We start from the raw sequence: 16886 nt of genomic DNA on the forward strand, positions 1-16886 counted from the left end.
CTTACAACAAATACACAGAATTTGTCAGTACATGATTGATAATCTACTTTCAACTTAATAAAGTATTTCGTTGATTGAGGCTTGTTTGAGTAGTTTTGGAAAGAAATTCAAGGTGACCTGTGTTGCAGATTGGTGATGAGGCAGAGTACCTGTCAGCCTTGATGACGGAGATGGCGACCACATATTCCAATGGCACAGACCTCTACACAGTCTTCTGTCCTCAAGTTGGTTCGTAAACAGTTTGTGTTTTATCCATGTTGTTAGCTGTTTTGTTGTTTCTGGGTTGATAATCATTGCTATCGAACAGTAGCCTGGTGTTTCAATTCCCCACATGGGGCGGTGGGTAGCCTAGTGGTTTAAAGCTTTTGCTCATCATGCTGAAGACCTGGGTTCGATTCCCCACATAGGTACAATATCTGAAGCCCATTTCTAGTGTTCCCCGCCTTTAATATTGCTGGAATATTGTTAAAAGCGGCATAAAACTATCCCTACGTTTTATGATCAGCTTCAAAACCCATTCAGTCACCTAATGATGTTTGTGTTGAGTTCAGTACCTCAGGGCCACTGTACAAGATCTTGATGAAGATCGGGTCAGAATTGATCTTCAGTAACCCATACTTGTCATAACAAGTAGTCAGACTCACTATCTCAGGCCCTCCTATCCCGAATACCATATTCACACTGAGTCTCACTTTGCTCCTCACTGAGTCCCCTCACGATCAATTTTCTAAAGCCATGTTAGAATTCACTCAAAGCGAAGGAGGTGGGTAGCCTCATTCCGCCGACCTCAGCTTGAAATCCGTTCGACTTCCGTACAAAAACGCAGATAATGGACACAAAATACATTTTTTACGAAGATGAAGTATTGCTATCAAAGGGGGGTGATAACATGCGTTCAATGCACACTACCTTCTAAATCAGAATTAGATTATGTGGAGCTAAGCGTTGATTGAAACACTTACCCTTTTCTGTTCTCCTCTGTCGGCAGCCATTATTCGCACACAAGTGTGACGACAGTTCAGCTAAACGCGAAATTATTGGAGATGTTCAGCGAAACGCGGAAATTATTGGAGATGACCGAAAGGTTCCAATATAGGCTGTATAGTGCTTCCGATGCCAACTGCTTTTACAGCGATAGTTGCTGCATTCACAACACATTTAATGCTATTCCTTCGCATGTGGTAGCTAAACACACGATATAGTTTACTTTACATCCAATAATGCTTCTTTTTAGATAGGAGGGCCTGTATCTTAGTTGATGTTTGCCGTCGTGTGCCAGTTGTGCGCATTGTCTGGTCCAGGCTTGCTTATCTACAGGTTGTTGGCATATAAAGCAAGAATATTGCTGTGTATGGTGTTTAACAAAAAGCAAACTATGAATTTGAAAATATAAAATTGGGTTTATTTTTACAGTGTGTATCTTTATATAGTCGACGCCTCGTCCGTCTGTCCGTAATCATTTTGTTTCCGGAGCATAACTCAAAAGCCGTTCAATATTTTTCAACAAAACTTGGTGGATATATCAAACAGAACCTAAGATGGTGCCTTTTGCTATTTACAGATTTTTGTCATTTTTAATTTTCTCGGTTTCCATGGAAACGTTTTGGACTTAGTCTCAAAAGGGAGGGGTGGGCTTCGTTTCCGGATCACAACTTGATAACCGTTCAATATCTTTCTACAAGACTTGACAGATATATCAAAAAGATCTTGAAGTATTTTGTCATTTTTGGTTTTCATGATTTCCATCGTTTGGACTTAGTCCAAAAATATCGAGTTGGACTTTAAGTAACTTTCAGTTGATTTGTTCTTTCAAATTTATAGGGGCCGGGGGGATTTGTCATCTTCTGATGACTCTTGTGTTGATATGTGAACATCTAATGCAAAGGGCTTGATCATGGTATATGTATGTGATATTACACCAAGTCGTATATTTGTTGGGTGGTGGGGTAGCCTAGTGGTTAAAGCGTGGGTACAATGTGTGAAGCTCATTTCTGGTGTCACCTCACTGGTGTTGCAGGTATATTGCTAAAGGCTAAAGGCACTCACTCCTATGTTTGCAGACATGATCTGTGTGGTGCAGAGTATGACGGACCACATGTGGTACCGGGCTCGCGTGATAGACCTACCCGGAGGGAAACAGGTGGATGTGCAATACGTGGATTTTGGAAACATTGAGCGAGTCCCATATCAGAGAATCAAGAAAATCCTAGATGCACACGTGAAGTTACCTCCCTTGGTAAGTACCTCCATCAAATGTGACTTTGAAAACTTATCTAAATATTCTAACATCATTTCAAGTTTTTGTTTAGAAACTTATGTGATATTGATAGTTCTGGAGAATATTTGATGTTACTGATGATTCGGGGGCAGTTGACCCAGGATCGACTCCCCACATGGGTACAATGTGTGAAACCCATTTCTGGTGTCCCCTGCCGTGATATTGCTAGAATATTGCTAAAAGCGGCGTGAAACCAACAAACTCACTCACTTAACTACTGATGATTTAAAATTGATGCATGATGTTAATTTTGAGCATGTTTATTGTGGTGGACTAAGAGTGATGTGTTGTGTTTCAGGCTGTACAGTGTGAGCTGAGTGATGTGGAGCCGGCAGATCCAGATGGCAGCTGGTTGGCAGATGTAAGTGCATCAAGCTCAGTGTCACTGTAGGTGGAAACAGACAGATTTCTGGAGTATGGATTGATCTATATAAAGATAACAATATCAGGAAGAGAGTTTTATGGATGTCAACTTCTTTATTATGAGGAACACACCGTTTCAGAATATATCCTTAATCCTTCATCAGTATATCCTTACTCCTTCATCAGGTATATCGACCCGTGATGATCCGGGGGTAGAATAGGTCTTCAGCAACCCATGCTTGTCACAAAAGGCGACTGTGCTTGTCGTAATTTGCACTTAGTCTAAAATCAAGCTGGACTTTAACTGTCAGATGATTTGTTTCTTTCAAAGATGTGGGGGGCTGGGGGGATATGTCATCTTCTGATGACTCTTGTTAATACTGTTATTGTATTGTGTAGCATAATCATCGCATTGTTACAGTGATTAAATTGCAAATGATACCATAACCCAGCTAGTAGCAAACTCAGTGGTAACTTATTTTAACTTGGTTGGAATTTTTACAAAACGTATTTGGACATTTTCTACATCCCTGTGGATGCGCTCATAAATTTTGCTGCGTCCATTGTCAATTTTTATGCATATAGGACGCAGGAATTCTCGTCCTATAAATCCCAGGGGGGATTTATGTAGATATGCTCTGAGGTTGCTATTCGACCCCAGGGCCTAGATTTTGGAAGCTCTCTCAGTGCTAAGATAGTCTTAAGTTAATGTTAATGTATGTCTTTTAGCGCTAAGGGAGCTTCGAAAATCTAGGCTTAGGGCTGTAGCAGTGACAGTAAAAATTCCCAAATTTGAATTAAAACAAATTTTCAGTGACTGAATTTACAAAAATATGCACAGTAAACAGACCAGTTTTTGAAAAATATCACAATTTTTTCCCAATTTGCTTGCCATGGATACTTAATTTGGAATTCTAGATAAATGGTATCTCTCAGGTAATGACATTAGTCCTGAGTAGCAGACTGGTATTTCTATGAATTTCTTCAGGGCCTGGAGTGGTGGACTGACCTCACAACTTTCCAGTCTTTCCAAGTGAAGATACTGGGTAAGTTACATTGTTCATGTAACCACCTGTAGTATTTGATACATCAAAGTCATATCACTCATCACACTTCAGTGCAGGTAGCCTAAAGGGTAAAGCATCTGCTTGCCACATTTAACAGACAGGTTCAATTCCCCACATGGGTACAATGTGTCAAGCCCATTTCTGGTGTCCCCTGCTGTGATATTGCTGGAATATTGCTGAAAGTGGCGGAAATACATACTCTCACTAATTGCTTTGCTATGTTTGAAAATAAAATACATACTGACTCACTCACTCACTCACTTGCTCGCTCATTTTTGGCCTTTGTTTGAATTATCTTGTCTCTTCTCTTCAACTTTGAAACTTAATGGAGATATTTGGGCTAGAAGATCTCAATTGCTGATCACTGATGTATGATTATTTGTAGAGGTTCAGGTGGATGCTGTGGAGGTGGTCCTGTACCGTATCCTTGACGACCTCACTGACAACCTCAGTGTCAACTACCAGCTGGTTGCTAATGGATATGCCAAGAGCACTGGAGTTGGGTAAGCCATGTTGATGACCACAGACAATACTGGAATGATCCCGGCATGTGCTTCATTGCCCAAGTTGTCAAGACAACTCTTTTCTCTCCTAAAGCTAAGACTGCAAAACTAATAGGGGTCAGTGGAGTAGCCTCATGGTTAAAGCTTCCGCTCGTCATGCTTAGACCAGGGTTTGATTCCCCACATGGGTACTATGTGTGAAGCCCATTTCTGGTGTCCCCTGCCGTGATCCAAAAGCAGTGTAAAACCATACTCGCTCTAATTGCTTTGCTATGTTTGAAAATAAAGTACAGACAAGCAGACATGACGGTCTTCAAAGTTGAACCTCAAAGATCTACAGAAAAGATGCATCAACACTTACATGTTATGGTCTTGCAAAATGAGTGTTTGATCCAGGTTTTTTTATGTTGCTGTGTTGAGCTAGCCCCATTCTACATGGTACACTTTAAGTTAACCAGATGCAAACCAAGGAACTTGATGTGACATTGAGAAGTATTGACTTATGGGCCTTCTATTCAGATCTACAGTTTTGGGACCGTCAAAGAAACCACCTGCAGATTCCCCTAAAAAGGCCTTCACCTACAGAGCCTATAGAGAGGTAATTCTTTCAAAAACTCTCAAACTATCATACATTATATTATACATTTTGAATAGTAAGGCTACGCTATTACCTGATAATATGGTTACTTGGAGTAACAACATGAATCTGTGCAGTGGGGGAAGCCTTTGCTTCATTATCATCATGAAGACTTAGGTTCGGTTCCCAACATGGGAGTGAAATTACAAATGATCTTCAGCAACCCATGCTTGTCATAAGAGGCAACTAACAGGATCAGGTGATCAGGCTTGCTGACTTTGTTGACACGTCATCGTATCCTAATTGTGTAGATACTTGTTCAGCTTGACCTGAGCTACTCTAAATATGCATGACCCGGGTGGGTCAATTTGCACAAACGGCAGGTCGAGTTAATTCATTAACCCATTCAACACCGCAGGCCGAATTATCGGCCACAACGTTATGAGTCCCCCAGACACCGGATGCCGATTAATCGGCCAGGCAGTACTCACGTCAGAATGAGATATAATTTTAGGAACCTACCTGACTTAAGATTCATATATTAAATCTATCACTTTTCACAATATCTGAAAACATTTATTACATTTCAACTGATCATATATTATCAGCAGAATAAAAATTATAGACTATTTTTCACAATGTTAATGAAAACAAAGATTCTCGGACACATGCTTTGGCAGCGGCTCCACAATAAAATTGTCAAAGAGCAAAGTAACGATGTTTTGAGGAAATCATTAAATAAATTGAATAAACTAATGAATCAAATCAACAACAGCATTCATGAAAGTTGTCAAATGTACATATATATTGCAATTTCCATCTTTTTGTGCGATCATGTAATGGAATTGAAGTCACTGACAAGTGACATCTTGGCTTTCGCCGCCTCAATCTTCACGCCCGGACACGATGTTTAATGCGAAAATATATGCATAAAGTATTTTTGTCAGTTCCATAAGTTACGTATAGGTAGCGATTTCTTGCTTAACCCATTCAACACCGCGAGGGTCGCTTTAAGCCGCCACAATGTTATGAGTCCCCAGACACCGGAGGCCGCTTAAGCGGCCAGGCAGTAGTCACGTCAAAATCAGACATAATTTTAGGAACCTACCTGACTTATGATTCATATATTAAATCTATCACATTTCACAATGTCTGAAAACACTTATTAAATTTCAATTTATCATATATTATCAGCAGAATTAAAATTATAAACGATTTTTCGCAATGTTATTGAAAACAACGTTTCTCGGACACATGCTTCGGCAGCGGGCCAAAATAACGTTGTCAAAGAGCAAGGTAACGATGTTTTGAGGAAATTATTAAATAAATTGAATAAACTAATGAATAAAATCAACAACAACATTCATAAAAGTTGTCAAACGTACATATAAAATTACTATTTCCATTTTTTTGTGCGATCATGTAATGCAAGTCAAGTCACTGACAACTGACATCTCGGCTCTCGCCGCCTCAATCTTCACGCTCGGACAGGATGTTTAATGCGAAAATATATACATGAAGCATTTTTGTCACAAGTCATAACCTAGCACGATACGTCCAATAAGCTCCATAATTTGCGTATAGGTAGCGATTTCTTGCTTAATATGTTCAAAATAGCATTATTTTACCCAAAACTTTCGTTTAAATCTAAAAGTTTTTGTTTACGAGGACGGTATCCATTGCAGTAATATGATTGGCTGCCTCATGTCACGTGTCTGATTTTGACCAATCACGACCCTTTTAGCAGACTGTAGCGAAAACGCGTCATTAGAAACCAATTTTTATCCAATAAAATCGCTTCTTACAACTGTGAAAATACTCTCGGCAAGGGTTCAGTGATGTTGTTGATGTTCAGAGCTTTCGAACGATACCCGACATCAAACGATACGCCTCCCATGTTATTCATACGAAGCTTCGAAAACGGAGGTATTTCCCGTTGTTATGTCATGTTACCGAGCGGAAAGCCACAGATATCGGGAAATAGGCGACCATACATATTATTTAAGAAATCTTTTTATAATAATTTTCTGATTACGTAAAAATGAAATTATAAAAGAAAAAGGCACGGACATGTTATGACATGTCACAAATGGAAAAAAATCGCCATAGTTAAGTTGTAGTTGTATTATTTGAATAATATTATAAAAATAAACTTCATATTTATCAACAGTAGGATTAGATCTTTTAAATGGTGTATGGGATGTAGTAGCAATAACGTTTTACAAGCTTATAATTTCCTTCATAAACATAGGCTTCATCTATGACCTCAGAGTCTCTGGGAACTCGGTGTCATGGCATTAAATGCCTCTGGTTGACTGGTGTTGAAAGAGTTAATTCATTTAGAATAGCATTATTTTACCCCAATCTTTTGTATAAATCTAAAGGTTTTCGTTTACGAGGACAGTATCCATTGCTGTAATATGCCTGATTTTGACCAATCGCAATCCTTATAGCAGACTGTGGTGAATAAGCGTCATTTGAAACCAATCTTTATCCAATAAAATCACTACTTACAACTGTGGAAATATTCTCAGCAAGGGTACAGTGATATTGTTGATGTTCAGAGCTTTCGAACGATACCAGCCATTAAACGAATCGCCTTGCATGTTATTCATACGAAGCTTTGAAAACGGAGGTATTTTCCGCTGTTGTGTCATGTTACTGAGCGGAAAGCCGCTGATATCGGGAAATAGGCGACCATACATATTATTTTTTACTTAGCCTGAAATTAGTGGTAGTGCACTTTTCCGGAGCAGAACTCTAAAACTGTTCAATGTTTCTTCACCAAACTTGGCACATACATAGATTTGGTGGTGTACTGGTGCCTTTTGGTAGTTTTGGATTTCTGAATAAAATATTTTTGGCATTTCCATGGCAACAAGTTTGACATAGACTGAAATTGGTGATAGTGCTCCTTTCTGGAGCAGAACTTTACAAACCTTTCAATACTCTCCTTCCACTTTTCTATATACACACCTAAAATTTGACATAATCATAACTCGTAGACATAATCATGAAGAGTATTTTGCCATTGCGGGGGATATTGATGACTTTGTCTTCTTGTTATAATAATTTCCCGACTACATAAAAATGAAAAAATAAAAGATAAAGGCACAGGGATATTATGACATGTCACTAATAGATGAAATTGCCGCAGTTTTTGCTTCTTTCGTGGTTTATCTAGACATTATAAATGTAAGCTTGCATTTTTTATTAAAAATAAATTTATCTACGTTGCAGTTGTTTTATTTCAATAATATGATCAAAATATATTTCATATTTATCAATAGTAGGATTAGATCTTTCAAATGGTGTATGATATTAGTAGCATTAATGTTTACAAACTCATATTTTCCTTGATAAACATAGGCTTCATCTATGACCTTAGAGTCTCTGGGAACTCGGTGTCATGGCAGTAAAAGCTTCTGGTTGACTGGTGTTGAAAGAGTTAAATAAGGGAGCAGAGAATGTTATTAATGTTGCGTTAGTGCGAAGCATGCATACATGGATTCATTACAGAACTTGACCCAGAAAACAACACTTCTGCTTGCCTAAAAGCCCGAATCAGAAACATTAAACCATTTGTAGCTTCTTTTAAAGAAAGTTAGGAAATTGCTGACGATTTCTTGATACTGAGGTGTCAAATGGCGACCTTGTCTTGGCTGTGTCGGCTGACAAAGGAGCACCTCTTCACAATAATAGACCCAACCAGTTGTGACACTGTCATGCAATGCATTAGTAGTCACTTGAACAGAACAAGCTGTAGATGCATGTGCTGTTGCTCACTGGATTGTCTGGTCCAGGCTCGATTATTTACAGACTGCCGAGTATTTGCTGAGTGCGGTGTTAAGCAAAAAACAAACCAAACCACTTACAATGCTGATGATTTTCTCTCTCTTCTCAGGACAAGCAACAGGCCAGCAGTGACATTGCTGCCGCCTACATGACCTCTCCTGTGAAGGGAGACAACCAGGGAAGCAAACCTCAAAGCAGGTCCTCCACCCCTGCAATAACACCCAACACATCCAGACCCACCATCCCTTTAATCACACCCACAAGGAAACCACTCAACAAGAATGTGAATCAGAACAACGTGAACATCAATGGAGCTGCAGGACAAGCATCATCTTCTGCTGCCTCTGCCACTACAGGGAAACAAGCGGACCCGGAGTCCCCAGCTGTCCAGATCGAGGTTGTCATCAGTGCCTATGAATCTCCAGCCAACTTCCATGTACAGCTTGCTCAAGCTGAGAACCTAGATGGGTACGTACAACAGTGATCTAACAAGGTGGTGTAGGTGTATTCAGTGTTTACATGATGACGAAATGTGTGCCATGTATGCACAGATTGATAGAATGGACGCAGAAAAACAATTATTGCAGCCTAAGGGACGCACAGTAATGTTAACCAAATTTTAGACAAGGAGTATAAAGTTCCTGTGATACATATATTGATTACAGCTTAAACAGCACACTACTTGATTACTTTACAGAACCTTTATATAGCATGCAAGGACTGTTGAATTATAAGTCAGAAGGGATCCTCTTTCGTTCTGCCCAGTTGTGATATTGCTGGAACATTGCTAAAAGCAGCGTAAAACTAAACTCACTCACTCACTTTCGTACTGCAAGGCAAACCCCTGAATACTATATCCCAGCAGTAGGCATGGATCTTTGGGGTGAGACCTGTAAAGAACTGGGTTAGAATAGATCTTCAGTAGCCAATTCTTGTCGTAAGAGGAGACTAAAGGGATCACTGGATAGTCTGGTCCAGACTCAGTTATTTACAGACTGCCATCATACAGCTGGAATATTGCAGTGTGTGGCATTAAACAACAAACCAACCAACCAATCTAAGGGGTGAGACGATGCTTCGGTGCACCACTGCATTGTGAGATCTCATGTGACATGTTATTTTCTGTTTTGAAACAAGGTGATAAACTTGCTAACATATGTAGCTTGATACTCGTTTTTGACCTATTAGCATTTATGTCTGTCACTCCAAAATGTGTTGTATTTAGCATTTCAATTTCACTTCTAACAAATGTCACTATGAACGTGTCCTCAGCTAACCTACTTTTTGAACCAGTGTCAATGTGAAACCTTGCTGTATTGATTCACCCTTAATGAATCTTATAAATAACTGACCTTGTCTTATATAATGTATGTTTATAGCTATGACTGATATTAGTAGTTCCTAAGCCACGGATTATTTGCTGGCTTTAGTTTCAAACCATGTTGCCTCACCTGCTCATTAGTCAGATTCAACTTCTCTGTGAGCTCTGACCAGCCAGACCTACAATCCACTCCAGTGGCTGGGTAGCCCAGCGGTTTGCGCGTCCGCTTGTCACGCCAAAGGCCCAGGTTTGATTCCCCACCCAGCTCACTCACTCACTCACTCACTCACTCCATTCACTCCAGAATGATGGACCTGCTACAGAAACAGTTCCGGACATCAGAGCCACCTCAAAAGAATTGGAAAGTTAACGATTTCTGTGCAGCCAGGCGCAAGAAGGACAACATGTGGTACCGGGCCAGGATATCCGAGATGCTGGAGGACAAGATGAAGGTACTTGGTCCAGTATTTCTACAGATTCAGATCTAGAAAGGTCCAAGTCTTTATGGATCAAGTGGTCAGACTGAGTGACTAGTTTCATTGCATGTCATCTTATATGGACAATATGGATCTTTGCTCATAATCTTGATCACTGGACTTTCTGGTCCAGAGTCCAGTATCATTTAAACAAACACACCAACAAACATTCCTACCATTGTTTATGTTCCAGTATATAATCATGAGAGGATTACAATGATGAACAAACAAACAAACATCCCTACCATTGTTAATGTCCCCATATATTATCCTCACAATGATGAGAAATTGTCATTCTAGCACGACAATATGTGATACTCGATTCTGATTGGCTGAGAGCTCATCAAAACCGTACTTAAATGACAGTTTAAGGACCGCTAATTAAAGTGACCGATTCACCGCGTATGAATACAACGAACTCGTTGACCCTATTGTTTGTAAACAAACATGTCTGACATCGGCAATTTCTATCTCGGCAGCATCTTTGGTGTTTTTGAAGTAAAAAGCGAATGGTTTGAAGAAGAATGTCTTGACCCTAATCCTAGTGAAGAAACTACGAAGATGGAAAATCCGTCAGCAGCGCAAAAGTGGCAGTATATTCAAAGCGGGCCCAGATCTACGTGTGTTGACGTCGACAACACACGTCGGCCCACACGTCCTAACCTGACCGCTTCCGTCCCGGCAGTAATGCCCAGTCCTTCCACTTCCACTGTCCATGTATCCCACATAAAATGTGGCATGTCAGGTCTTTTCCAAATTGGGAATAGTAGGGTGGTTATCAACAATTATTTCCGTGAATAAAGTTAGCGGTGACTAAACTAAGCGAGTAAACGGCTTGCATTTGGGCGAATTGATTGTCATACAGTAGGAGAGATCAATAATTCGCTTGAAAAAAAAATCAAATAATTCTACTTGCTCACAGTATAAACTGTATTTTTTATATTTATGAATGCTACTTTTTACAAATACAAGCATACTGGTTCCTGAAATATAGCATTTATGTTGTTGAAAATGTCTTATATTGTTCATTACACAACCCGTCCCTCAAGGGGACAATTCCAAGCGATTTCTAGGAAAAAGGCTTCTTTGTTCTTGCGATCCAAACAGTTCGGTTTTAAAACGCTTATCAGTCGTGCTAGAATGAAGATAAAGCTACTCTGTTTTCAATTTTGCGGTCCTTTATCGTTGATTTAAGACCGCTAAATGTTTAAATTAAAACCTCACGCTAACGCGTTCGGTTTTTAAATTACATTTAGCGGTCTTAAATCAACGATAAAGGGCCGCAAAATTGTAAATAGAGTAGCTTTATCTTCTAATTAATGAAGATTCAGTGATGGTAAATAATGTCATTTTGTGTGGTAGATTACACTGTAAACAAATGTGAAAAAGAAATTCATATCTGGTGTCTCGTGCCGTGATATTGCTGGAATATTGCTAAAAGCAGCATAAAACTAAACCCACTCACTCACTGTAGCAGTGACAGTGAAAATTCCCAATTTGAATTTGAACTTTCAGCGCCTCAGAATTTACAAAAATATGCACAGTAAACAGATTTGAAAAATATCACAGTTATTCCCCAGTTCCCTGTAAAGTCATACTCACTCACTCACTCACATGTTCTGTTTTTTTAGGTGTACTTTGTGGACTTTGGCTTTGTGGAGATCCTGACCAGTGCCGACCTGCGCGTGCTGGACATCAAGATGAGGACCCTGAGTTGCTGTGCTATACAGTGTCATCTGGCAGACATAGTGTCAGCAGGGAGCTCGGACCCGTTACAGTGGTCAGCGACTGCCTGTGAGTTCATGGCCGAGGAGGTGAAGAACAAAACTCTCTATATCAAAAAAGAGGTGAGACGCAAGGCACATTCATTCAGTGCATATGCACATTCATTCAGCTCATATGCCAAGAATCTCATTGCTGATGGTCAGGTGTTGTCTGAATGTTACCTATGTACTTTTTGTCAGTGTGGTTGGCTGTGTGTGTAAACAGAAGTATCATCCAGGTTTGATGGAAATGTTGTTTATTTAAAAATCAAAAAGAAAACGGCCAGTATACAGGTTATGTATAGGAATGCTGTCCCACTGTATTGAAATGCCTGCCTGGTTATGGAGGAATGTTGTCCAGGTTATGGAGGAATGTTGTCCAGGTTACGTTGGAATGCTGTTCAGGTTTTTCAGAAAGGCTGTTCAGATTATGTAGACAAGCAGGAAAGCTATTGTGGTATAGGAATGCATAACAAATAGGTCAACATCATACATAACAACTTTATTTTTAATATCCCTCAGGATGACTTTGATATCAGACAACTTGGGACTGTACAAATGTCTATCCCGCTTGTGTGGAATTGTAGACATTGTTTTATTGGAGTTATCTGGGGTTTTATTGGAGTTATCTGGGGTTGTATTGGAGTTATCTGGGGTTATATTGGAGTTATCTGGGTTTGTATTGGAGTTATCTGGGTTTGTATTGGAGTTATCTGGGGTTGTATTGGAGTTATCTGGGGTTATATTGGAGTTATCTGGGGTTTGTATTGGAGTTATCTGGGGTTGTATTGGAGTTACCTGGGGTTGTATTGGAGTTATCTGGGGTTGTATTGGAGTTACCTGGGGTTATATTGGAGTTATCTGGGGTTTTATTAGAGTTATCTGGGGTTTTATTGGAGTTATCTGGGGTTTTATTGGAGTTATCTGGGGTTGTTGCCAGGTTTATATTGCTATGCTTACGTGACATATGAATGACCTATAATACAAAGCCCAAGTCATCTTCCCTTACTGTAGTTATACATCATATTGGGGACAGGTAAGCCAAGTGGTTAAAGCATTGGCTGGCCACATAAAAGACAAAGGTCTCACCACAAACCAGCTTCCTCAAGGTTTTGATGAATATTGTTAAAGGGCGACCTGGAGGATGAAAGCCGGGGTCTGCCCATTGACCTGCTGGTAGAGGAGAGTGTTGCGGAGACTGCCCTGGAGCCTTGTAGAACCAGCGTGCACAGCCTCATCAGCTCCATGAAGGAGAAGGGGCTGGCCATACCATGTAGAAGGTAGGCCCTCAATCACCTGTACCCTTATGGAATAACTATAAAGTATTAGGCTAAGAAATAAAATAGCACTGTACTCATTTACCTCAGCTAAACCATTAAGTCTTCTGTCTGCTGCATGTTTTGCTTTTGTTTTACATTTGAGATATGAATACAAAATGACATGGAGTTGGCAGTGGTCTGTTGCAATAATAAAACTTATGCACTTCAGTATTGTGCGCAGTTTCTTTCTATAGCTATACTTTACCATGCAATTTGTGTTATTATCATGGTGTTCGTAGGAGTTTGTGCTTGTTTTAGTTACAAACATGGTCAGTGAAAATATGGATTTGCATGGTAATCCTAAATATGATGTTTTACGATTTCAGTGGTACTGAGTGCATTTTTTTTCACAAGGAGATTAAGATAACATAAATAACAATCGGATGTGCTGACATCTTTATCTGATTTTAAGTTGATTCAGTTTACAAAACACTCAGTATCTTACCTTAAAAGAATGGAGGACATTTATTTTTCCTTATCCTGACTCATGCTAAATGCTTGTCTCCTTCTTGCGAATGATAGTGGAACACTTGAAATCCCTTGAAGTTCCCTTCTAAAAAGCGGACGTAAAATCATCACTCACCCACGAGTAGTCTCCCTTGCCTCCTTTGGCACCCTTTTTGGTCACATGACCAGCCATGTTTGTCACTTTCTCCTTCGCCCTTGAGGATGGTTGTGAGAGCACCTGGGTCCCTATACGGCACATATCCTTTTCTATTTTGGACCTTTTACATCTAAATTGCAGCTGTATACGGTTTTTGGATTGTATATTATCAAATGGTTTGATATTATGTCTAAATTATATATTGTTTGCCATGCTTTTCATCTTGTTTACAATTGATGCTCTCTCCGTTGACACTACGTGCTTGGCAAAGCATGCTCGGTCTAATCACCTCCTATGGTGGACTCAGAAGTCGAATGTTTGCGGAGGAACCTTTTTGTCAGAGCCGACTTGCAACACTCATCACTACAAGGATGGGGTGCTCACCTCGACAATGAAGTGGCAGCAGGAAAGTGGTCAAGTCAGGATCAAATTCTGCACATCAACCTGTTGGAAATGAAAGCAGCGATCAATGCTTTACAACACTGGTCCAGCGTACTAAGGAACGCAAGGCTCTCAGTCCACATGGACAACTCCACAGTAGCGTTCTACATCAACAAACAAGGATCAACAAGGTCTCCAGTTCAGCATCGTCGATGACCTGAACATCTACATGAAGGCATGTCACATTCCAGGAGCAAAGAATGTCATAGCAGACGCCCTATCTCGTCCACTACAACCATCCCCGACCGAATGGATGTTACATCCAGAAGTGTTCCGGTTCGTCATACAGACAGTAGGATCTCCGCTGATAGACCTGTTTGCAACAAAGTTGAACAAACAACTACCAACATTCGTCTAACCGATTCTGGATCCTCAGGCATGGGCAACAGATGCTTTAAGTATCTCATGGGAAGGACTAAACGCTTACGCGTTTCCACCTCCAGCATTATTACCACAAATAATACAGAAAATCAAGCAGACGACAACGTTGAAGTCGCTGATTTTGGTCAGCGAGGGTATGGTTTCTACAGGCCAGCCAACCCTGAAACTTCCAGAGGGGTTATGGTTTCCGCGCTCTCACGCGGTATCCTCATACAAGAACTTCGAAGAGCAGCGAAAGCATTAACACTAGCTCTACATAGATCAACTTGCAACTTGCACGACGACAAGTGGCAGAGATTTGAACAGTATGCAACGAGGAAAGGCTTTACCGCGGTGAAAGCAACCCATCCTCAAGTGGCGGAATACTTGTGTCATTTGCGACAGACGAGACACTTAAAAAGTTCAACACTGTCAACGTACCTGGCTGCTCTCAGCACAGTTATCACCATGAAGATGGGTGTCAAGTTGACCAAAGTACAAGAGATACTCGCACTACTAAGCTTGTTCAAGTTGGAAGACCAACAAAATAAATTCAAGGCTCCTGTGGATCTCAACGTCGTTCTACAACATCTCAGCATTGACGCCTACGAGCCTCTAGAACGGACATCCTTTGAACTACTGACACAGAAAACGCTGTTTCTGATCGCCCTAGCAACAGCAGCACGGATGTCAGAAATACATGCTCTGGACTTTGAACGAACACGATTTGAATCAAGACATCGTGACCTCGTACATCTTGGACTGAGATGGGACTTTATTGCCAAGAACCAACTGCCCAGCCAGCCTGACAGACAGTTCCACATCCCAGCACTTTCTACAGTCCTTGGCCACAGGATACACAGGATTTATCCTTATGCCCTGTCAGAGCATTGAAAGTCTACCTACAAAGGACAAAAATAAGGAGACGAAAATTCAAGCGCCTATTCATCCCCTTATCCATTGAGACGCCCACGGAAGTCTCACAGACAACTATATCAGTTTGGATGAGAGCCGTCATACTAAGGGCCTACAAAGCAGCAGGACTTGAGCCTCCACGAGCCTCCAATCCCCAAGAAGTCAGAGCCTTGGCGTCTACACTTGCTCTGCATGGAAACTGCTCGATTACAACAATAATGGAGGGCTGCTTTTGGAAATTGGACACGGTGTCCAACAACTACCTCAGAGACATTGCCACTGAAGATGTCTTAGGCATTCACCAGTTTGGGCCACTTGTTGTAGCACAACACCTAATGGTTCCACAAAGGTGCTGAGAAAAATCTCACCCTTTTATCACGTGACTTGTGAAAACCAACGCTCTGGAGAGCAAATGGTTAAAGTCCATGCACACGTCTAGGACAGGCTAGCATGAATGATATCCTGTACATGTATAGGACTTACTCGTACATGAAGAAGGGTCACATCTCCACTTGATGCACGCATCAAAAGAGATGGAGTTGCAATAGATAACTAATCTACCATTGGTATATCTAAACTCCACACGAAAATGTCAGGAGAAGTTTCGGAAGACATTTGACAAGTTGTGGTTCCCCCCGACTCATCAGATGGAAGTTGGAAGAACAGAATCATCAGCAGTGCCGTCATAAGTTCCCATGGGGGGTAATACAGGACGTAAAACAGCAGCCAGTGAATCCAGGAAGTGGCCTGACCCTACACCGATTCCGACACCGATTTCTGCAAGCATTTAGCATGAGTCAGGATAAGGAAAAATATTTAATTCTCTGATTAAAATTTATATTTTATACTTATGCTGACTCATGAGGTCAGCCCTCCCAACCTCCCCTCTCAGGGCACTCTGGATTTCCCTGTAAATCCGGCTGTCGGGCGTACAATCGGAGAGAGTGACAGACATGGCTGGTCATGTGACCAAAAAGGACGCCAAAGGAGGCAAAGGAGACTACTCATGGGTGAGTGATGATTTTATGTCCGCTTTTTAGAAGGGAACTTCAAGGGATTTCAAGTGTTCCACTATCATTCGCAAGAAGAAGGAGACAAGCATTT

At 40.7% G+C, this 16886-nt stretch overlaps 1 protein-coding gene across 1 annotated transcript in view; it reads left to right on the forward strand.

Annotated features, from left to right (window-relative positions):
* Positions 1-16886, forward strand: part of LOC124269257 (RING finger protein 17-like) — an 89837-nt gene that overhangs the window by 52810 nt on the left and 20141 nt on the right. Inside the window, exons 22-31 of the mRNA XM_046704268.1 lie at positions 129-228; positions 2061-2236; positions 2577-2639; positions 3630-3687; positions 4094-4211; positions 4731-4809; positions 8693-9051; positions 10209-10356; positions 12012-12227; positions 13275-13423. Of these exons, the coding sequence (XP_046560224.1) occupies positions 129-228; positions 2061-2236; positions 2577-2639; positions 3630-3687; positions 4094-4211; positions 4731-4809; positions 8693-9051; positions 10209-10356; positions 12012-12227; positions 13275-13423 (1466 nt within the window). The remainder of the gene's footprint in view (positions 1-128; positions 229-2060; positions 2237-2576; positions 2640-3629; positions 3688-4093; positions 4212-4730; positions 4810-8692; positions 9052-10208; positions 10357-12011; positions 12228-13274; positions 13424-16886) is intronic.

This window comes from Haliotis rubra, unplaced genomic scaffold (genome assembly GCF_003918875.1).
Source record: "Haliotis rubra isolate DU_JTF1 unplaced genomic scaffold, ASM391887v1 Scf143, whole genome shotgun sequence".
Classification (NCBI taxonomy): domain Eukaryota; kingdom Metazoa; phylum Mollusca; class Gastropoda; order Lepetellida; family Haliotidae; genus Haliotis; species Haliotis rubra.